At 43.0% G+C, this 20,718-nt stretch overlaps 1 protein-coding gene across 2 annotated transcripts in view; it reads left to right on the top strand.

Annotated features, from left to right (window-relative positions):
* The first annotated feature begins 6 nt into the window (after nt 1-6).
* PARP6 (poly (ADP-ribose) polymerase family, member 6) overlaps nt 7-20,718 on the top strand; it is a 30,989-nt gene continuing 10,277 nt past the window's right edge. For both annotated transcript variants that reach the window (XM_011978600.1, XM_011978599.1), the window contains exons 1-16: nt 7-1,305; nt 4,605-4,801; nt 5,454-5,531; nt 6,281-6,375; nt 6,807-6,867; nt 7,109-7,199; nt 7,659-7,725; nt 10,571-10,720; nt 11,578-11,788; nt 12,608-12,661; nt 14,098-14,193; nt 14,787-14,879; nt 15,646-15,771; nt 17,385-17,450; nt 18,399-18,466; nt 20,619-20,667. In XM_011978600.1, coding sequence (XP_011833990.1) covers nt 4,799-4,801; nt 5,454-5,531; nt 6,281-6,375; nt 6,807-6,867; nt 7,109-7,199; nt 7,659-7,725; nt 10,571-10,720; nt 11,578-11,788; nt 12,608-12,661; nt 14,098-14,193; nt 14,787-14,879; nt 15,646-15,771; nt 17,385-17,450; nt 18,399-18,466; nt 20,619-20,667 — 1,308 coding nt within the window. In that variant the 5' untranslated portion in view covers nt 7-1,305; nt 4,605-4,798. The remainder of the gene's footprint in view (nt 1,306-4,604; nt 4,802-5,453; nt 5,532-6,280; nt 6,376-6,806; nt 6,868-7,108; nt 7,200-7,658; nt 7,726-10,570; nt 10,721-11,577; nt 11,789-12,607; nt 12,662-14,097; nt 14,194-14,786; nt 14,880-15,645; nt 15,772-17,384; nt 17,451-18,398; nt 18,467-20,618; nt 20,668-20,718) is intronic.

The raw sequence follows: 20,718 nt of genomic DNA, 5'->3' as shown, positions 1-20,718 counted from the left end.
TAGGCTGGACAGGCTTCTCAGGCCCGGCGACCGAGCGGCATAGATCGGGCACAGAGCGTCTTCCCTGGGGAGGCAGGTGTTGAGTGTTTTTGGGGTCTTCAGGGGAGCCCCGGAGAACCGGTGTAACTGCTTCCCCGGGAGAGGCCTCAGGGCCTGTCCTGGAAGCACGGGTGCCAGAGAGTGTTTTCGCGGGGTGGGGGCAGCCCTGTCCTCTCTCCCTACTGGGTGCCCGAGATAGCGCTGCCTTGCGGGAATCGCCCCTCAGTGATTCTTCGTCGTAGTCTTTGTTTAGTGGCCTAGTCCTGAGAAGGGAGCACACGGGATGGAGTGGGGTAACCTCTTCCAGGACCACAAAGCCGGGAGCCCAACCCCCATTTTTAACGTTGAGCTCTGAAGCTGCTTTGACTAGACGTGAAGTTGTCACACCCAGAGAAGCGCCCATGGCCTAGGGAAAGACGTTTGTGATCCAGACTTGCTCGTTTACATTTGACTTATTCCCGTGGAAATTCATAAAGCGTTCTATATTAGTTGCTGAGTTTAACACCTTCTCTGGACACTCCTCATATAATCTTATTTTTGGCCCAACTTCTTTTGTAAGGTCCCATTCTTTACCTCATTTAGATAAATCAGATAGGCCTTTCTTGCTTGATTCATGAACAACTCAATTATAAGCACACCACGTGAAGATTAGATGTAATTAGGACCTGTTCAATGTCTTTACATCCCAGTCCTTCTGTACGCCTAACCTTAAGCAAATTGCTCAACCTCTATAGGTCTAAGTATTCTGTGTGTAATATGAAAGCTTTGAATTAGGCCACCTTTCCGGCTTGTTTTTTAAAACGTGTCTGTGATTCTGTGAATTCCAACTCTTCACCTTTTAAATCCACTTTCCATCTCTCCAGAGGAAAGGGCATTGAGAGGAGAGGGAACAAGTCCCTTTCACTAAAGCAGCCTGGTTTGAAAAAGCTGGTAATCTCTGAACTGTCTCTTCCTTGAACGAGACGATCTCCCTCTCAACTACCTTTTTCTCCTTGTGATAGCAACAGAAACCAAGCAGCAACAGCCCTTGGAAAGAGGCTAAATTTTTCTTGACTTCTGCAGCGACAAAGACCGTGAAAAGTTGGCATTTCTGGCCTAACGCTGCCATCATCCTACCCCTCACGCCAGGGCAACCCAGGCTGGACATTTAGTGCCTCCCTCTTTACTTCTCTGTGATCATCCAGATCAGCACTTGACTGTTTATTTTCAAATCTCACGAACCTCACCCCAAGATCTTCACATTCTGGTTCTCAGCTACTCTTGAAGGTGAATGAAGTTTTGGTTTTTAAAATCATTTTTTGTGTGATTTTTGTCTATGTGTAGAAACATGTAGGTTATTGTATATATCTCCCATTAGACTTCAGTATCCAGCAGAGGGTTCATTCATTCATTCACTCATTCAAGAAATGTTTTAAGGGACTAAGAATGTAGACTGAAAACAGTCAAAGCCTCTGCCACCAGAGTGTATATTCTGATAAACATTTCATGTGTTAGAACATGGTAAGTGAAAAAAAATAAAGCTGGGAAGGGAAATAGAGAGTGCTAGTATGTGGGTGTTGAGTTGTTGCTGTTTCAGTAAATAGGATGGTCAGGGTGGCCTTTGAGCAGAGATCTGGAAGAGTGAAGGAACAAGCCATGTGGATATATGGGTGGAAAGCATTCCGAGAAAGGGAAACAGCAGGGACAAAGGCCCTGTGGTGGGAATATGCTTGGGAATATGATGGGAATATGCTTGGTGAGTTTGAAGAACAGCAAACAGCAAAATGAGGCAATTGTAGAGTCTTGGTTAATCTTCCTGTTAACATTTAGAGTTGACTCTGAGGAGAGTCCATTAGAGTAGCTTCTGATTTTTTTTTTAACTTTTTATTTTGAAACTTTTCAACTTTACACAAAAGTAGGGAGGTAGGGATTACCAGAAAACCCTCATGTACGTCACTTAGCTTCATTGGTAATCAACATTTTGCTATTTGCTATATTTATTTCATCTATTATCCTCCCTCATTTTTTTATGTGTGTGTGCCAGGGTAGTATTTTAAAACAAATCTCAGTGATCAGGTCATTCCATCTCTAAGAACTTCAGTTATACTTTCCTTTTGCATGTTGTTTCTGAGAGATCAGGCAACACTATCGGCTGGAAGACTCCTATGCTGGCTCTGCTCTGGCATTGTGCCTTTTGTTCCCATCCTGGCTTAGTTACCAGATTTAAGTTGGTATCTAAGGAATGAACCACAGGTCCGTAGAACACACAAGGATCTAGAACTGGAACAGTGGTTCTCAAATTTTATGCATCAGAACAACTTGGAGGGTGTGTTAAAACACAGATTACTGGGTCCAGTTTCTGGAATTTCTTTCTTTTTTGCGCAGTTTCGGCTTGCTGCAACCTCTGCCACCTCGGGTCAAACGATTCTCCTGCTTCAGCCTCCCGAGTAGCTGGGAATACAGGTGTGCACCACCATGCCTGGCTAATTTTTTTATTTTTAGTAGAGAAGGGGTTTCACCATGTTGGCCATGCTGGTCTTGAACTCCTGACCTCAGGTGACCTGCCCACCTGGGCCTCCCAAAGTGCTAGGATTGCAGGCGTGAGCCTCAGTGCCTGGCCATTTCTGTAGTTTCTAATTCAGTAGGTCTTAGGAGGAGTCTGAGAATTTGCATTTCTAACAAGTTCCTAGATGATACTGATGCTACAGGTCCACCAACCCTAGTCAGAGAATCACTAATCTGGAAACGTGACATTCAGTAGAACTTTATTAGAGACCACCCAGGCACAGTGGCTCACGCCTGTAATCCCAACACTTTGGGAGGCCAAGGTGGGTGGATCACCTGAGGTCAGGAGTTGGAGACCAGCCTGGCCAACCTGGTGAAACCCCTGTCTCTACTAAAAATACAAAAATTAGCTGGGCGTGGTGGCGGGCACCTGTAATCCCAGCTACTTGGGAGGCCGAGACAGAATTGCTTGAAGCCGGGAGGCGGAGGCTGCAGTGAGCCAAGATCGCGCCATTGCTCTCCAGCCTGGGCGACACAGCAAAACTCTGTCAGAAAACAAAAAGAAGAAGAAGAAGAAGAAGAAGAAGAACTGTATTAGAGACCAAGAACACCTCTGTTTGAGGTTGGAGTGTTTTCAACTGAAATATATGCAGAGCTAGTGACTTGCTGGTCTAGAGATCAGCAGAAAGCTTTTTTAGCCTGCTCTTACGATAACTTTGCCATCTTCAGCCATTAAAGCCTTCATAATTTCACAGATGAGTTTTTTGTTTTGTTTTGTTTTTCTGCTATATGTGGAGGCTTTAGTGGGGCTAAAAGTTGCTGGTATAGGATTAGGAGTCTGTGAGATTAGAAGCAAGCAGGGAACTGTATATGAAAGGGCTCTGGATTAAGTGTTTTTCTAAGCATTTTTTGGGATAATTATTGCATTTTTATTTGGGAAGCAGGTTCCAAGCTGACTCTAGGGCATTATTTTGGCAATGACAACTGAGATCATAACTGGCAAAAGATGTTCAGTGTTGTTGTTGAGGACTTTTTGTTTTGAGACAAGAGTGTTTGCTCTTGTTGCCCAGGCTGGAGTGCAATGGCGCGATCTCGGCTCACTGCAACCTCCGCCTCCTGGATTCAAGCGATTCTCCTGCCTCACCCTCCTGAGTAGCTGTATTTTTAGTAGAGACAGGGTTTCACCACATTGGTCAGGCTGGTGTTGAACTCCTGACCTCAGGTGATCCGCCCACCTTGGCCTCCCAAAGTGTTGGGATTACAGGCGTGAGCCACTGCACCCAGCCGTTGAGGACTTTTTAAGTTAGCTATCATTGCCATATAATAGCTAGTAATACTGATGTTTAAAGAGAGATAATGGCTCAACATGGAGAAATAACTAAGAATAAAGAGTCTAGAAATAATCCGATTCTGAATCTTAACTCTGGTGTGAGTTGGTACTCTGAAGAATTAACGGACAGAGTAAACATAAGCATCTTGTCCTGCCACCATCACTTTTGGCTTTAGGAGTTGTAACATTATGAGCTAGAGCAAGGTCTTGCTCTAATCCCAGCTTTCCAGTTTAAGTAGAATAGCAATATCTTGTATATAGTGCTTTTCTGTTTCATTATCTATAAAGAACTACATGTGCAAGTGTGCATGTATATGCATACAAGCATGTCTTTTTATATGCAAGTATCTGTATGTATAATAAAAGTGTATTAATGGGCCGGTGCAATGGTCCACGCCTGTATTCCCAGCAATTTGGAAGGCCAAGGCCGGTAGATCAGATGAGGTCAGGAGTTCGAGACCAGCCTGGCCAACATGGTGAAACCCCATCTCTACTGAAAATATTAAAATTAGCTGTGCGTGGCGGCGGGCACCTGTAATCCTAGCTACTTGGGAGACTGAGGCATGAGAATTGCTTAAACACTGGAGGTGAAGGTTGCAGTGAGCCAAAATCACGCCATTGCAGTCCAGCCTGGGTGACAAGAGTGAAACTCCATCTCAAAAGAAAAGCGTATTCATAAATATGTGTGCCTGTATATATACCACCCACCTATTAAATGGTGATGAAACCCATTGTTTTCTACTTTCCACAGGACAGTGACTTGTTACCACCACAGCAGCAGAGCCTGCCATCCCCAACAGATCTCCAGTTGTCCCTGACATCGTGCCCTACCTTCCCTCCTTTTGTGGTCTCCTAAATGCCGATTTCGTTGACCTTGGTTCGGCTGGTGGTATGGAGGGGTGCTGCCTAGCACTGACCTGAGAGTGTGTGTGACCCACTGACCCAATGGTGAGAACTGACTGCCCACCTCTCCAACTGATTGTTCAAAGGGTGGAGGAGACAAAGTGCAGGTCTCACCCTTTCTTGGTATTTTCCCTTCTACCCTTGTGGAAGATAGAGTGGCTATTTGAAGTTAAAGGAAAGGGAAGGGGCACGGAAACAGTATTACTTGGTACTTTTGTGTAGGTGGGTTTTCTTGGGGAGAGAGAGGAGAGTTAAGTACTTTAAAGGATAGAAAGAAAATAATGAGACGAGAGCTTAGGTATGCTTGGGAACTGTCTTAGGTAATGATCCTGGAAGAGGCCAGCTTGTACTGGAACTGAGATATGCTTAGGAATCAACCTTGACATTGAAGTCATTTGCATTTCTCTCCTGCTGGCTACCAGAGCCTCTCAATCATCATGCTGAGACTTCAGAAGGCCAAAATTCCCTAAATTTTTTCCTCTGTCCCACTAAGAGCTAGTCTATGGATATGATCATATCAGGAAGAGACTGAAACTCTCCCAAAGGGTGAGGTGAAAGGTGTAAAGGGATCGGGGCTTCAGTTATTCTGTCTTTTCCCAATCTTTGTGGGAATCTGTTTCCCATCATATCATCCCACCCGCTTCCATGGGATAATAGGGACCTAACAAAGCATGATATCCTTATTTCTCATCACTAGGACATCAAAGGCCAGTTCTGGAATGATGACGACTCGGAGGGAGATAATGAATCAGAGGAATTTCTCTATGGAGTTCAGGTGAGGTTTCATCTCCCAAGACCCCCATGTTGGATGGTCTAGATGTGTGCTGCTCTTTGGATACATCAGGAGTGAAAGAGGTTCTGGAGCACAGATGAGATGAGGTTGGTGTGGTCTGAGCATGGTCTTGTCAGAGCTGATCCCATGCCCTTGCTCTTTCTTTGGAATCATACTTGTTCCACCAGAGTAAACTGCATCCTCTGTATGTGGAGACTACCCATATGTTCTTATTAGACATAATTATTTTCTGACTCTTAACACTAACCAGTGGGGGTAGTTTCATTCATTAGGGTCACATCTTAAAAGATTATTCTGCCAGCGATTGCTTAATGCCATCACTACCCAGGCACAGCCCTGAGCAGAAATACCCAGACTCTCAGAATACTCTTCATATAGAACCAATCTTAGGAAACCTGTAACTTCAGCCTGTGCTGAGTTGTCATAGGAGGTATCCTGGTCAAGGTCTGAGAGGAAAAGCTGGAGATTTAAGGAAGTGAACTCCAAGCAAAAGCCTACATTTGGTATGCTGAACCTTTTTAAAGTCGTGGTGAAATGCAGACCTCTGTTAATGAAATCCCTTGGTAGGGTCACCACTGAGAACCCCTTCACATAAGTGGCTTTCACTTCCCCTATATTACTGTCTGATTTCTCCTGTTCCTGGTGTCTCTTCATATTCTTTTTGTTATCATCTCTCTCTTTCCCTTGTCTTTTTCCACCTCTCTCCACCACCATTTTTGCTGCTATCTCAGGGAAGCTGTGCAGCTGACCTGTATCGACACCCACAGCTTGATGCAGACATTGAAGCCGTGAAGGAGATCTACAGTGAGAACTCTGTATCCATCAGGTGGGACTCTGCTTCAGGGGTGGCAGGGGAGCAAGTCACTTCTTTCTGAGTTGTTAAAAGGCTAGAGGTTTTTCTTTTTATCATATGATAGTGGGATAAATTATGAACTTAATGATAGAAAATGCTCAGAATAAATGAGCTTGACTGACAGTAGAGAGTAGAGAAGTAAGGCCACTTTTCTTAGGAATTCCCTCTTATCCTAGACCCCTCTGGGCCAGTAGTCTCACCTTTCAGGTAAGAAATGCTTTTGGCCTGGGAGAAGACACTGATCATGTAAGTGGTGTAAGGCTGTAGCTAAGACCCTAGGTACAAAACTGTTGTCCACTTTTCCCTTTCTCCTGTCCCCAGGCTAAGTTCTCTTTCCACCTCAGTTTCTGTTCCCTTCTTTTTCCCTTAATGAGTCTCACCTGTTGTCACCTGTATCTCTATAGAGAATATGGAACTATCGATGACGTGGACATTGACCTCCACATCAACATCAGCTTCCTCGATGTAAGTGGGGCTAGTACCTGCCAACAACATGTCTAGCTGGACTTGTGGAATTTGTCATGTAGGCCAGGAGTCTTGTTCCCGAGTGCTGTATTTGGAGCATATATTCTTCATCTTTGTCTTTCCTAGACCTTCAGCAGACAGTGGTGTGTACTGTCATGTGCATGTGTGTGTCATATAGGGGAAATTTCAGTTCCATTCCTGTATGTTGCTAAACTGGAAACTTTTTCCCGTCTTCTTTTAGGAGGAAGTCTCTACAGCCTGGAAGGTCCTCCGGACAGAACCTATTGTGTTGAGGCTGCGATTTTCTCTCTCCCAGTACCTAGATGGACCAGGTAAAGGCAGTGACTTTGGGCAAGTGGGTGGTCTGAGTGTGGTCTAATCCAAAGCCCTAAGTTAACTAAGGTAGAAAAAAATTAGGAACAAGGTCCTTGGGCTCAATCTGCAGGCTATTGGTAGGGGCTTTTTAGTCCCGTGTAATTGGTGTCTTCAGCCCCTGTCACCTGATAACCATTCCCTAAAGGCCTTCTTGCTTAATGACATTGTTTTCTCTGGTTCCAAGATAAAATTTCTTTCTCCTCCTTTTCTCAACATCCTACTGAAGATATTTCAGATTCATGTGAGAGCTTCTAGAATCTGCCTTCTGCTTCAGATGTTTTTTTTCTTCCACCATTACTGTTTAGAGTACCCAGCAGCTATGATCTTTAGAATTTACAGAAGCTCTTCCCCTGAGCTTTGGACTCCAGGAAGTCAAGAGATACATACTTACTAGTAGCTTTCTCTTCTCTTTGCAGAACCATCAATTGAGGTTTTCCAGCCATCAAATAAGGAAGGATTTGGGCTGGGTCTTCAGTTGAAAAAGTAAGAACTTTGGTCTTTTCTGGTCATGGACATGTGAAGGAAGGAAAGAGAGATGGAAATGTATGGATGGACAGGCAGAGCCTTGGATGGAATACCTCCTTCCAAAAATGTCTTTCTGAAATATGCCCAGGAAAAGCTAAAATAAATTTAGGGAGCCAGATTTAAGGTTGTGGAGAGTGAGTGTATAGTTCTTGGGTGTCAGAACCTGAGACTTTCTAGAGGTAAAAGAGGCTCATCACTACTTAGCATTTTTACTACCCTGGAATCAGAGTCATGCTATTCATATTTCTCTAGTGGTTTCTTCAGAGTAAGTCTCTAGGGATTTAATTTTAGTTTATTGAATGTGTTGAGCATTAAGCTAAGTATTTGGTATACAAAGAAATGAAGCATATTTTCCACTCTCAGTGAAGTTTCAAATAGAGTCCACTGGATACATATTCTAATACAGGTGAATATGTAAGGTTTAGAAAGGACACTGAAGAGAGACTCTGTCTGTTGAAAGGGTGATGATTAATTATTTTCTTTTTTTTTTTTTTTTTTTGAGACAGAGTCTTGCTTTCACCCAGGCTGGAGTGCAGTGGCATGATCTTGGCTTACTACAACTTCTGCCTTCTGAGTTCAAGTGATTCTTGTGCCTCAGCCTCTTAAGTATCTGGGATTACAGGCACCCATCACCATGCCTGGCTAAGTTTTGTATTTTTAGTAGAGATGGGGTTTCTCCATGTTGGCCAGGTTGGTCCCGAACTCCTGGCCTCAAGTGATCCACCTGCCTCAGCCTCCCAAAGTGCTGGGATTATAGGTGTGAGCCACTGCACCCAGCCAATGATTAGTAATTTTCAAAGATGGGTAAGAGTTGTCCATGTAGACAGATTCTGAGGGTGCATAACATTTGCAGGGGCTTCGTCACATAAAGCAGTATATGTGTAGGGAGCTTCAGGTAGTTAAATATTGCTGGTAAAATACAAGCTGAGGGTGTAGAAGCCAAAGCCAGAGAATAGGGAAGGGTTCAAGTTAGAGAGGGTCTTGGACTTTTATCCTGTAGGCAGTGTGAACATTGAAGGGTTTAGGCAAAGAAATGACGTGGTCAGATTAATTTTTAAAAACCATTCTGGTAGCATTGTACAAAATGGGTAGGAGGGGATGAGACAAGAGACCAGAACTAGTGTAATAGGTTGCTTTTGTAAAAGTCAAGACAAGAGATGCTAAAGGCCTGAGCTAAAGTGTGATTATAGGTGAGAATGGAGATGAGAGACAGATTAGAAAGATTTGTGAGGTATAAAGTCAATAAGACTTGAAGACTGATTTAGATGTATTGAATATAGCCATAAGGGCCAAAGAATAGTGGAAAATACGTGTAGGTTTCCAACCTAGATGTATGGGTAAATTGTGATACCACCAATGTAAATAGGGATATGAGAAGGGAGCAGTTTTGTAGGATGAGGATAGGTAATTAGTTCCATTTTTGGCATGTTATTTAAAAGTAACTTTTGGATATGCTGGTGGAGATGCTTATCCGAAATGTCAATTTGCTACTTACCGGAGAAGTTAGGGTTGAAGATATGCATCAGTGCGTGTGGGAAGAAATTACAGCCAGTGAATATGAGATTGCCAAAGGAGGGCATGATAATGGGAAAAGAAGATAGGATCAAGGACAAAATACCCTTAAACAGTCAGACAAAATCTCAAAGAAACCAGCACGGTAGGCAGAGGAAGAAGTAACACTGCAGGTAAGTCAGAGTAATGTAGGAAGAGAAAGGTGGCACAGAAGACAAAGGAGGGCAGGTTCTGCAAGGAGGGCCAGATGCTAGAGAAGATAAGGGAAGAACCTGGGAGTTTCCATTGGATTTAGCATCAGGATGAGAACAATTTTAGTGATGAAGGTAGGATCCAGAATACAGAAATTTGAGAGGTGAGTGGTTGGCAACAACATAGAAACAATGAATATGGGTTGAGAAATTTGGGTGGGGATGGGAAAGCAACAGGGAGAGGTTAACTAGACTAAGGTGCAGAAAGTTGCCATTTTTTGTTGACTTTTGGAAAGGAACTGAGAGGAAAGGGGAATGATTGACACATCAAGGTCCCTAAAAAGGCAAGTCAGGGCTGAGATCTAGAGCACAAATCGAAGGACTGATCTTAGGTAGAAGGGTCACCTTACCTCCAGAAAATGGAGGGATCGAGGTAGGGTGGAAATATAAATAGATTTTATAGTAGGGTTGGAAAATTAAGGGAACTGATATCTGATGGCTTAAGAAAGAAGAGGGGTTATTGGTTGTAGATGAAGTTAGTAACTTAAAGAAGGTAATAAGGATTTAGAACAATACCTTAGAGTAATGCTAGAGAGAACTGATCAAGGACAAGTGAAAGGATTGACAAATCTAGCTAAGGGCGTAGCTCAAATTGGAAACCATAAATTTGGGAATATAATTTTTCAATGTCAGTACCCCTTATGTCCCTACTCCCTTTCTTCATGACTCACAAGGAACAAAGTGGTACTCACCTCCATCCTACCACTTCTGTTTCCCTGTCAACAGTATAGTCATTCTTGGCAATAGATTTCAAGGTTTGCAGCCTTCGAAGACTCACCTTTGAAATCTGCCTCTAAAGGCAAAGCATCTCAGAATTTTTCTGGTCCATTAGGATAGGTATCCTCCAGGGTAAAGGGGTGCTCTGGGGTGGTGATTTTTTTATTTACTAAGATCATTTTAAGGGGTCTTCATATACACATTTCCCTGCCACAACTAGTTTTGTAGTCCCTGGGTCTGAATTTTAGATTATTTGCCTCTCTTAGTCCTTACTTCTTGACCCTGCCTCATCTTGCCTAAGCTCATTCTTTTTGATCCCTCAGGATCCTGGGTATGTTTACATCTCAACAATGGAAACATCTGAGCAACGATTTCTTGAAGACCCAGCAGGAGAAGAGGCACAGTTGGTTCAAGGCAAGTGGTACTATCAAGAAGTTCCGAGCTGGCCTCAGCATCTTTTCACCCATCCCCAAGTAAGTGCTCCCTAAAGCTGATCATCTGTAAACACCTTGTGATAGCCCCCACCCCCCACCTTCTTGATTACATAAACTTTTCTGTCCCCTCTCTTTCCTGAATTCTGTCTCTTTAACTACTGACACCACTCACATGGTCCTGTTCCCTATGTGTCCTTACCTTTCTACCCCTTACCCAATGTTAATACCTAATCCTTTATGTAAAACAGAATACCTAGCTCGTGATATGTATTTGGAGAAATGTAGGTTGAATCTTCCATCTTTCTTTTCTTTTGCCCTGATCCGTTTCCCCATCCTAAGAGGAAAGTGTCAGAGAACAGGCAGTAATTCCTTGCTAGCTTCTGGAAATAAATATTGCTCCATTCTTTGACCCCAGGTCTACATTTTCCTAAGGCAGACACAAACCCAGATTTGTAGCTTCCCAGGAATCATTGTTGACAGTCAGATAGTCAGTATTAGGCCGTTTGGGATGCAGCTACTTTTTGCCTAGCACAGTGTTTAACACTTAATCTCTCTCTCTTTCTCTGTTTTTCTCTCTCTCTCAGTAAGAAAAACAGGCAGCCTTTCCAAGGGATTATTCCATACTTGGCTTAGAAACATAATAACCTATGCTCTGCGTCTGCCCACCCTCAGTGTCCCAATGTGAAGAACCCACAGATGATGACATAAAAATTTAAATTCATATGTGTGATCTACTTGTTTTAATAGTGTTTAAGATACAATGCAACTTTCCTCAGATATGAGTTTGTCTTTCTTTGGTTTAGAACTTTTGGCTTAGGGCTCACTTATCTCCAGTACCCTGTAGGGCTCCTATGAAATCCCCAGTTTTATCACTTCTCTTTGCTCTCTCTCTCCAGGTCTCCCAGTTTCCCTATCATACAGGACTCCATGCTGAAAGGCAAACTAGGTGTACCAGAGCTTCGGGTTGGGCGTCTCATGAACCGTTCCATCTCCTGTACCATGAAGAACCCCAAAGTGGAGGTGTTTGGCTACCCTCCCAGCCCCCAGGCAGGTCTCCTGTGCCCTCAGCACGTGGGCCTCCCTCCCCCAGCACGGACCTCTCCTTTGGTACATGGGCTGGGGAGGGTTTGACTTGGCTATCAGGAGGTTGGGAGTGGAAATGTGGGAGTGTAGTTTCTCAAAATGGGGTGGGGGTATGGTTGTCTAGGCATCATAAATCAAACCTAGGTAGGTACCATGAGTGAGTAGAATGGAACACTTCTTTTTTTTTGAGACAGGGTCTCACTCTGTCATCCAGGCTGGAGGGCAATGGTAATCTCTGCTCACTGCAGTCTCTGCCTCCCAGGCTCAAATGATCCTCGTACCTCAGCCTGTTGAGTAGCTGGGACTATAGTCGCATGCCACAACTGGCTAATTTTTCATATTTTTGTCGAGATGGGCTTTTGCCATGTTGGCCAGGGTAATCTTGAACTCCTGAGCTCAAGTGATCCACCTGCCTTCGCCTCCCAAAGTGCTGGGATTACAGGCATGAGCCACCACTCCCAGCTGGAACACATTTTTTAACAGTAAAAAACTTACGTCTAAACTGTCTGGCAAGCTTCTCTGATAGACCGTGAAGCAGGGAGTCTCGAGATGGGAATCTCAAGGAGAAGTCATGTATGATTTTATTAGTTTGTGAGTGGGACTGTAGTTAACTATAGCTGCTGTACTAACATATTCCACCTACTTTGAAGGAGGGTTAAGGAATAGGTAAGCCCTTTTCCAGCACCTTTGGCAAAAATGTCTAAAAGTCTCCTTTCCAGCTTTGGGATTCTGAGCTAAGGTTTAGCTGCTTTAGGAGAGTCCTAGGTGATGGGCAAGAGTCAGGTCTGTCTAGGCCCCAGCTTCATAGGAGGTTCATGGGGTCTGTCTTTTTACTCTTACCAGGTCAGTGGTCACTGCAAGAACATTCCCACTCTGGAGTATGGATTCCTTGTTCAGGTAATCAAGTCAAAATCGTCACTCCAAAACCCTTTCCTGTTGTCTGACCCATTTGGTCTCCTAACACCTCCCAGCTCCTCAATCAAATACTTCCTGAATTGCTTTGCTTCCAAAACTAATGGTAGAAAGAAAGAAGGCATAGTTCCCATCTTCAGGAAACTGACAACATTACTAGAAAGACACTTACCACTTATGATCAAGTGCCAATGAGGCACTGCCAGTTTTAAGTGTGTGGGTGTCGAGACTCATATGACATGAGATGAGAGTGAGATTGACACTCATTTCCCTAATGATTCCCAATAGCCCTTGCTCAAGTGATTTTTAGTATTCTTCACAGACCCCTTTCACTGCTCAGCTACTACTGGTCATTTGCTTTTTAAAATCTCTTTATTCCCTGGGCATGCTTTCACTTTTGCATCTCTGTTACCTTTGTTCATGTCATTCCTTATATCTTCCTATTGCCATCAAGAGTCAGATGGCACCTTTTCCATAAAATTGCCATTACTCCAATGCATTAACTAGAAGTGATGTCTCCCCTCACTAAACTGTTAATATTTTTGTTTGTTTGTTTCATATGGCACCTGTGTGTCACATACTATGGGCTGCCTTGAATTGTTATTAATTTATAAACATGCCACATCTCTCCTATTGAAGCTTAGCTTCTGAGAAAACAACCTTTATTTCATAATCAAGAAGACCTTTCACAGAGCTGGGTACATAATGGGCATTCGGTAAATCTGCATTAAATGAATAAAGTCTCTTGCATGTCCTATTACCAGCCTAAAATCATGTGAAATGGGAACAACTTGATTTATGCACAAAAGCTATGTTAAGACAGGGTGTCACAAAACAAACAAAAAAACACTTCAGGATATTGTTGCATTAGCTCTGGATTTTGCTATCTTCCCAGTACAGAATTGTCTGTAGTTTTGACTACCAGTGGACTGGCTAATTGTTCTAGGTAGTTGAAATGGCTTCTCAGGACCTTCTGCCATCTAATCATGGAATGAATGCTCTCCTGTCCCAGGACAGCCTATAATTACAAGTACTTTTAATAGTTTGATTAGCACCCATTTTATATTTTTAAAATGCTTTCATGGACATGATCTCATTTCTTGCAATACCCCTATGAGGTGAATAATGCTCTGCTGTATAAACGAAGAAACCAAGGCTCAGGTTAACTGACTTGCTTAAAGTTATATATGCCATTAAGTATTAGAAGTAGGAAGTTAACCCAGGTCTTCTCAATCAAACATCATGGTCTTATTTTTACTATACCATACAGTCATCAGTTTAAGTACACAGCCTAAGAATATGTCCTACCTTAGGCATGGGGCTGGGAGGATGGAGGGTAGCTGGAAAAAAAAGCTGAAATTATTTCCCATGTCTGTGTGTGCCAATACTTCCAAAAGACTTAGAATCTGTTCTCTTCCCAGATCATGAAGTATGCAGAGCAGAGGATTCCAACATTGAATGAGTACTGTGTAGTGTGTGATGAGCAGCATGTCTTCCAAAATGGATCTATGCTGAAGGTATAGGTCCCTACTCTATGATCCTCTTCCTTAACCAAGTCCTCTTCACTCCTCTCCTTTATTTCCTTCTTCCTTGGTCTGTGGTCAAGGTAAAATTCTGTCTGTACACCCTGATACTCTAGAAATCGTTGATTTTTCTTAGAAAACAAATCTCAGCAGTACTGTTTAGAGAGATGAGGATATGAGAATATTTAGGATAGAGTCCACCTGACATTTAAAAATGGGGATCAGATATTAACCAAGATGATTGGATATGATGCTGTCCTCAAGGACTCTTAAGTCCAGATGGGAGACAGACAAATCACAGTGTATGTTAAGTTTATAGAAGAGATATTAGCATTGTTAAAAATCAGGTGAGAGAGCATCTGACATCACAGGAAGATCAGGGAAGGCTTCATAGCGGAGACAGTGTTAACTCCCAAACTTACCAGTAAGGCATTCTGATTAAGACTTTATTGGTAGTTTTCTCCTGATATAGAGGGCCTCAAATTCCTACCCTGTTTTAGAGTTGTCTGAGGGCAGGACTGTCCGTCTCTGCCTACACCTTATTGCGCACCCCATCCCACCACCATCTGTTTAATATATCCTTTCAGCCAGCTGTCTGTACTCGTGAACTATGTGTCTTCTCCTTCTACACACTGGGCGTCATGTCCGGAGCTGCAGAGGAGGTGGCCACTGGAGCAGAGGTATGGGGGAGGGAAACGTGGTTGGGGAATTGGGATCAAGAAAGACAGAGGAACCCAACTATTTCATTCTTGGAATTTAACTTCCAAAAATGCTTTTGTGTATAAGATACCCACTGTCGTATTGTTTGTAAAATAAAAAATGGATACAACCCCATCTGTAGGGGTACCAGTTAAAGAAATTATGGGATGTCCTTAGAGTAGACGTACTATATAGGTATTATTTATGGACAGAAAATTTTAACATAGTTATATAAAAAAGCAAATACAACAGTATACGTAGTAAAACTTTCCATGTAAGAAAATAATGGGCCGAGCACAGTGGCTCACACCTGTAATCCCAGTGCTTTGGGAGGCTGAGATGGGAGGATGGCTTGAGCTCAGGAGGTCGAGGCTGCAGTGGGCCATAATCACGCCACTGCACTCCAGCCTGGGTAACAGAGTGAGCCCCTGTCTCTTTAAAAAAGAATGAGAGAGAAAGAAAAGAAAATATTTCCATAGGAAAATTATCTGGAAGGATATACGTCAAATTCACTAGTACTTACCTGTGAGGAATGAGATTAGCTTAAGGGCAGGAAGATGGTTTTTTTAATGTTTCTTTAGTTACTTTGGTATTACTCGAATTTTTATGAGCTTGTATTTTCTATTTTAAAAGGCTTAAACATATTTGCTTTTTAAAAGAACATCAGAGAGAAATACTAGATACTCTGTGACTCCCAGTACTGGGAAATCATTTAGCTTCTGCCCCCTTTTTTTCCTTTCCCCTAAGGTGGTGGATCTGCTGGTGGCCATGTGTAGGGCAGCTTTAGAGTCCCCTAGAAAGAGCATCATCTTTGAGCCTTATCCCTCTGTGGTGGACCCCACTGATCCCAAGACTCTGGCCTTTAACCCTAAGGTATGTTACTTGAGAAAGTCAGGGCTAAGGAATAGAAATGGTAAAAGATAGTGGGAGACTATAGGCTGACATTCTGGTATATACAGGGCTTGGAATAAGGGACAGAACTCTTAAACTCTGTGGTTTAGCTGTTTCAGTAAGTAGCAACGTTTGACACAGAAAGAGGAGAAGAATTAATATTAGTTACATTATGATAGGGAAGAAGGGCTTTCGGAGCCAGACAGACCTGGATTCCATTTGAGGTTCTGCTAGTCCCCAGTTGAAGGGTATTAGGCAAGTCACTTAACCTTTCTAAACTTCAATCTCCTTATCTTGTAGAAAGGGATAATATTTATTTTGCAGATCGTTATAAAAATGAGAAGTAATATATGTAAAGTGCTGTTTTAGGGTTTTCCAGAGAAACGGAGCCAATAGGAGATATATAGAGAGAGAGGAGAAAGAGATTTATTATAAGGAATTGCCTCACATGATTATGGAGGCTGAGAAGTCCCAACATCTACAGTTAGCAGGCTGCAGACCCAGGAGAGCCAGTGGTACAGTTCTAGTCCCAGTCCCAAGGCTTGAAAATCAGAGCGAGCTGGGCACAGTGGCTTCTGCCTGTAATCCTAGCACTTCGGGAGGCCAAGGCGGGCGGATCACTTGAGTGAGGAGTTAAAGACCAGCCTGGCCAACAAGGTGAAACTCCGTCTCTACTGAAAATACAAAAAATTAGCCAAGCATGTTGGTAGGCGCCTGTAATCTCAGCGACTTGGGAGGCCGAGGCATGAGAATCACTTGAACCTGGGAGGCAGAGGTTGCAGTGAGCCAAGATCGCACCATTGCACTCCAGCCTGGGCGACAGAGCAAGAGACTCTGCCTCAAAAAAACAAACAAACAAAACAAAACCGAAAAATCAGAGCCAATGGTGTATGTTCTAGTCTGAAAGCCTGAAGGCTCAACATCCAAGAAGAGCCAATTTTTTTTTAGTTCAAACCCAAAGACTGGAAAGGACTGATAATCCAACTCAAGCAATCAGGCAGGAGGAGTAACTACAAACTCTACAAACTCATGGCGGGGTGGGGCAGAAGAGTCAGACTTTTCGTTCTATTCAGGTCATCGACTGATTGGATAAAGCCTTTCCACATTAGGGAGGACAATTTGCTTTACTCAGTCTGCTGATTCAAATATTAATCTCAACCCAGAAACACCCTCACAAACACACCCAGAAATAATGGTTGACCGGATGAGTGGGTACCTCATGGCCCAATCAAGTTGACACACAAAATTAACCGTCGGAAGTACCCAGCATAGTACCTCACTATTACTGTCATTACTATACAGAGTTCTTTATGTATGTTATTTAATCCTCAGAACATCTTTATGGGGGTGATAGTTGTTATCTTCATTTGCATAAAGGGATGCTAAAGATTCTAAGAGGCCAGATAACTTACCCTATTACTCCCAGCTGGTAAACATGTGACCCCAGAACTGTCTGACCATTAATGCTCTTTCCATGACATACTGTTGTTTCCTTAGGCCTAGACTTTTTTTGTACATCTAGCCCCTTTTCATCACATCTTACTTTCCTCTACTTTTCTTTATCTGGTTCTTCTCTTCCCATTGATTCCCCACAGAAGAAGAATTATGAGCGGCTTCAGAAAGCTCTGGATAGTGTGATGTCCATTCGGGAGATGACCCAGGTATTCTGCCTTCTCTCTGTCCCCTCTCCTCTGCCTGCCCAGTTCAAGTGTCCTATTCTGTTTGTAATTTGTGGGAGTGGGATGAAGATTTAGAGATGCTACTCACTGTATTTTTTTTTAGTCTTTCCTCTTTAACCTTCCCAATTCTTGTTCTCTGTTTTGTTAGCTCTGTTACTCCTCTTTATTCTCTTTAGTCTTTGTGTCTCAATCTTTACCTCTGCTGTTAATTCCTTTACAAGTTGTTCATATTTAATGTTTTGCCATAATTCTTAGGGAGTTAAGAAGTGAAGGAAAGACCTCTGCCCAGGGTTGGGAGGGTGAGGAGGAGGGGGGCTTGGAGGTAAAGAACTAGACACAGGGGCCTACATCTTCTATCCTTCTAGGGGTGGGGCAGCCACATGGAGCGGTGACCATCCTTTGACTCAAGGCTGTCCCTCACCAGACTTCCCCACCCCTCGTCTGCAATCTCTGCATGAATAGACATTCATTTGTACTCATTTACAGGTGGGCCTCTTCTCAGCAAATCCTGTATATCACAGTTGAGATTTACACATAAGATACACCTAGGAGGAATGATTTACTTGTCAGGAGGACACTTTGCTTTATTTAAAGATTTACTACAGGATTCTTTAGCCTAATCTTCCTGGGACATTGATTTTATTTATTTTTTGATTTACAATCAACTTTTTAGGGCTGTAGGAATTGCATAAAATGAGGGAGACCCACCTGCATGTTGTTTTGTAAGCATCTTCAGTCATTTTCAGATTTATTTATGAGTCTTCCCAGCCTGACTGGGGCTCCTTGAGGGTGGGAACCCTATCTCCTTTTTCCTCTATGTGGCCTTTGTTGCCTACCTTGCCCTGGATCCTAATAGTCACTCTGTGAAAAGCAGAAAGCAGGTAGGCTCCCACCTCTCGGGGAGATAATGTTATGGCCATTGTCTTACAGGGCTCATATTTGGAAATCAAGAAACAGATGGACAAGTTGGATCCCCTGGCCCATCCTCTCCTGCAGTGGTATGGATAGAATGGCTTATCCTTCTTGGGTTACAGGGAGGGAGGGAGTTATTGGACATGGAACCTGTACCTTCTTTTAGTGGTGATTTCAACATCCTGCCCAAGGTTATAGGCAATAATGGCTGCTTTTTCTTGGAATTTGTTGATATACCTTGCCTTGAAAATAACACATCCTACAAAAAGCCCACAAATTCTGACATGATTTTTCTTTTAAAAAAATTATTTTTAATCTTATTTTAATTTTTTTTTTTTTTTTGAGATGGGGTCTCACTCTGTTGCCCAGGCTAGAGTGCAGTGGTGCGATAATGGTTCACTGTAGCCTTGCCCTTCAGTGCTCAAGTGATCACCTCAGCCTCCCCAGTAGCTGGGACCACAGGCATGGGCCACCACACCCAGCTAATTTTTTTTTTTTTAATAGAGATGGAGTCTCCCTATGTTGCCCAAGCCAGTCTTGAACTCTTGGGCTCAAGTGATCCTCCCGATTGACTTCCCAAAGTAGCTGGGATTACGGCCATGAGCCACGATGTGCTGCTAACATGATTTTTCAAGTTCTCTTTAGGTGTTCCATGTTTCGCAATAGGTTTTGTTGTTTGTTTTCCTTTTTGGTTTGTTAATTTATTTTTTAAATTGACATATAGAAATTATAGGGCCAGGCATGGTGGCTCACACCTGTGATCCCAACACTTTGGGAGGCCAAGGTGGGCAGATCACCTGAGGTTGGAAGTTCGAGACCAACCTGACCAAGATGGAGAAACCCCGTCTACTAAAAATACAAAATTAGCCGGGCATGGCGGCCCATGCCTGTAGTCCCAGCTACTCGGGAGGCTGAGACAGGAGAATTGCTTGAACCCGGGAGGCGGAGGTTGCTGTGAGCCGAGATTGTGTCATTACACTCCAGCCTGGGCAACAAAAGCGAAACTCCATCTCAAAAAAAAAAAAAGAAAAAGAAAATTACGTATATTGTGTATAACATGTTTTGAAATATGTATACATTGCAAAGTGGTTCAGTAGAGCTAATAAGCATATGCATTATCTCACATATGTATTTTTTGTGGTGAGAACACTTAAAATCTACTATCATAGTGATTTTCAAGAATATGACACATTGTTACTAACTATAGTTGCCATCAGTAGGTTTTTGTGTCCTTTGCATGTAGGAATTAACACTGTTAATTTCAACTAAGTTTTCTATGCATCCAGAGAGGTCTGTCTCCTCCTGCTATCCCCTTGCCCTGATATAGAATGTCCAGAGCCTTGAGGCACTATTGCTGTGCTCTTCTCCTGTCGAAGATTTTGACAGTCCCTGCTGCCTTCCCTTCCTGATCTCGATTTCTGTTGTTTTCCTGACATAGCTTTCCCTTTCTAGTTTGCCTTCCTCTTCCTAATCAGCCTTCAGTACTTCCTCAGTGCAACAGCTTTCGCCCTCTTAGCCTGAGGAATAACTAGGCATAGACCATCTGGGGTGGCATCACAAGTACATAGATGAGGCACAAAAAACAAAGACAACAACAAACTGTATCCACCTGGGAGATAGCGCTCTCTTGCTGAGCCCTCAATGTTTTATGTCTGTTCTCTTCTGTCTTCTGTGTTCAGCCTGTATAGAGCTTAGTTTGTCCTTGACTCCTAAAGAAGTTCATTCTAGTTTGTTCTGTTTCTTTTTCCAGCCTAGGCAGTAACTTTTTCTCCATATCTCCCCATTCCTGAGAGCTTTCAGGTTTTCTCTTGAGCTCAGGAAGGATGGCTGAATCTGAGTCTAAATCCTGGGTATAAGTTGTCACCATTCTAATTCAGACCTCTTCTTTCTGTTTTTTCTTTTCTTTTTTTGTAGGTGACCTCTGTGCTCTTTCTTTTGTTCTACCCTTTTTACTCTCTACTTGTAGCAGCCCTCCTCCCACCCCTTTATTTTTTTCATCCATTGTTTAACTCCCCAATAATTAGCTCGTGTCTAGTTAGTAGCTTCCTTTTTACTTTTTTATTCACAAGCATTATCACCCACAGGAATATCTAGATAGTGACCTTGACATTTCACACAATTTGGACAGCCCAGGAGTCCTTATTCTCCGGAGGGCAGAGGAAGACTACTTGTTCAGGAAGGATAGCTTAAGTACATAATTATTCTATCCTTTTTATTTTTTTCTCTGTTTCTTCCCAGGATCATCTCTAGCAACAGGTCACACATTGTCAAACTACCTCTCAGCAGGGTAAGTGACCATTCTCCCTCTAAATGCTTTAAATTTCTGGTGAGGGGCAGG

This window comes from Mandrillus leucophaeus, unplaced genomic scaffold (assembly GCF_000951045.1).
Source record: "Mandrillus leucophaeus isolate KB7577 unplaced genomic scaffold, Mleu.le_1.0 Scaffold197, whole genome shotgun sequence".
Taxonomy (NCBI): domain Eukaryota; kingdom Metazoa; phylum Chordata; class Mammalia; order Primates; family Cercopithecidae; genus Mandrillus; species Mandrillus leucophaeus.
Note: the sequence above shows the minus strand (reverse complement) of the source record. Positions and strands in the feature narration are given on the sequence as shown.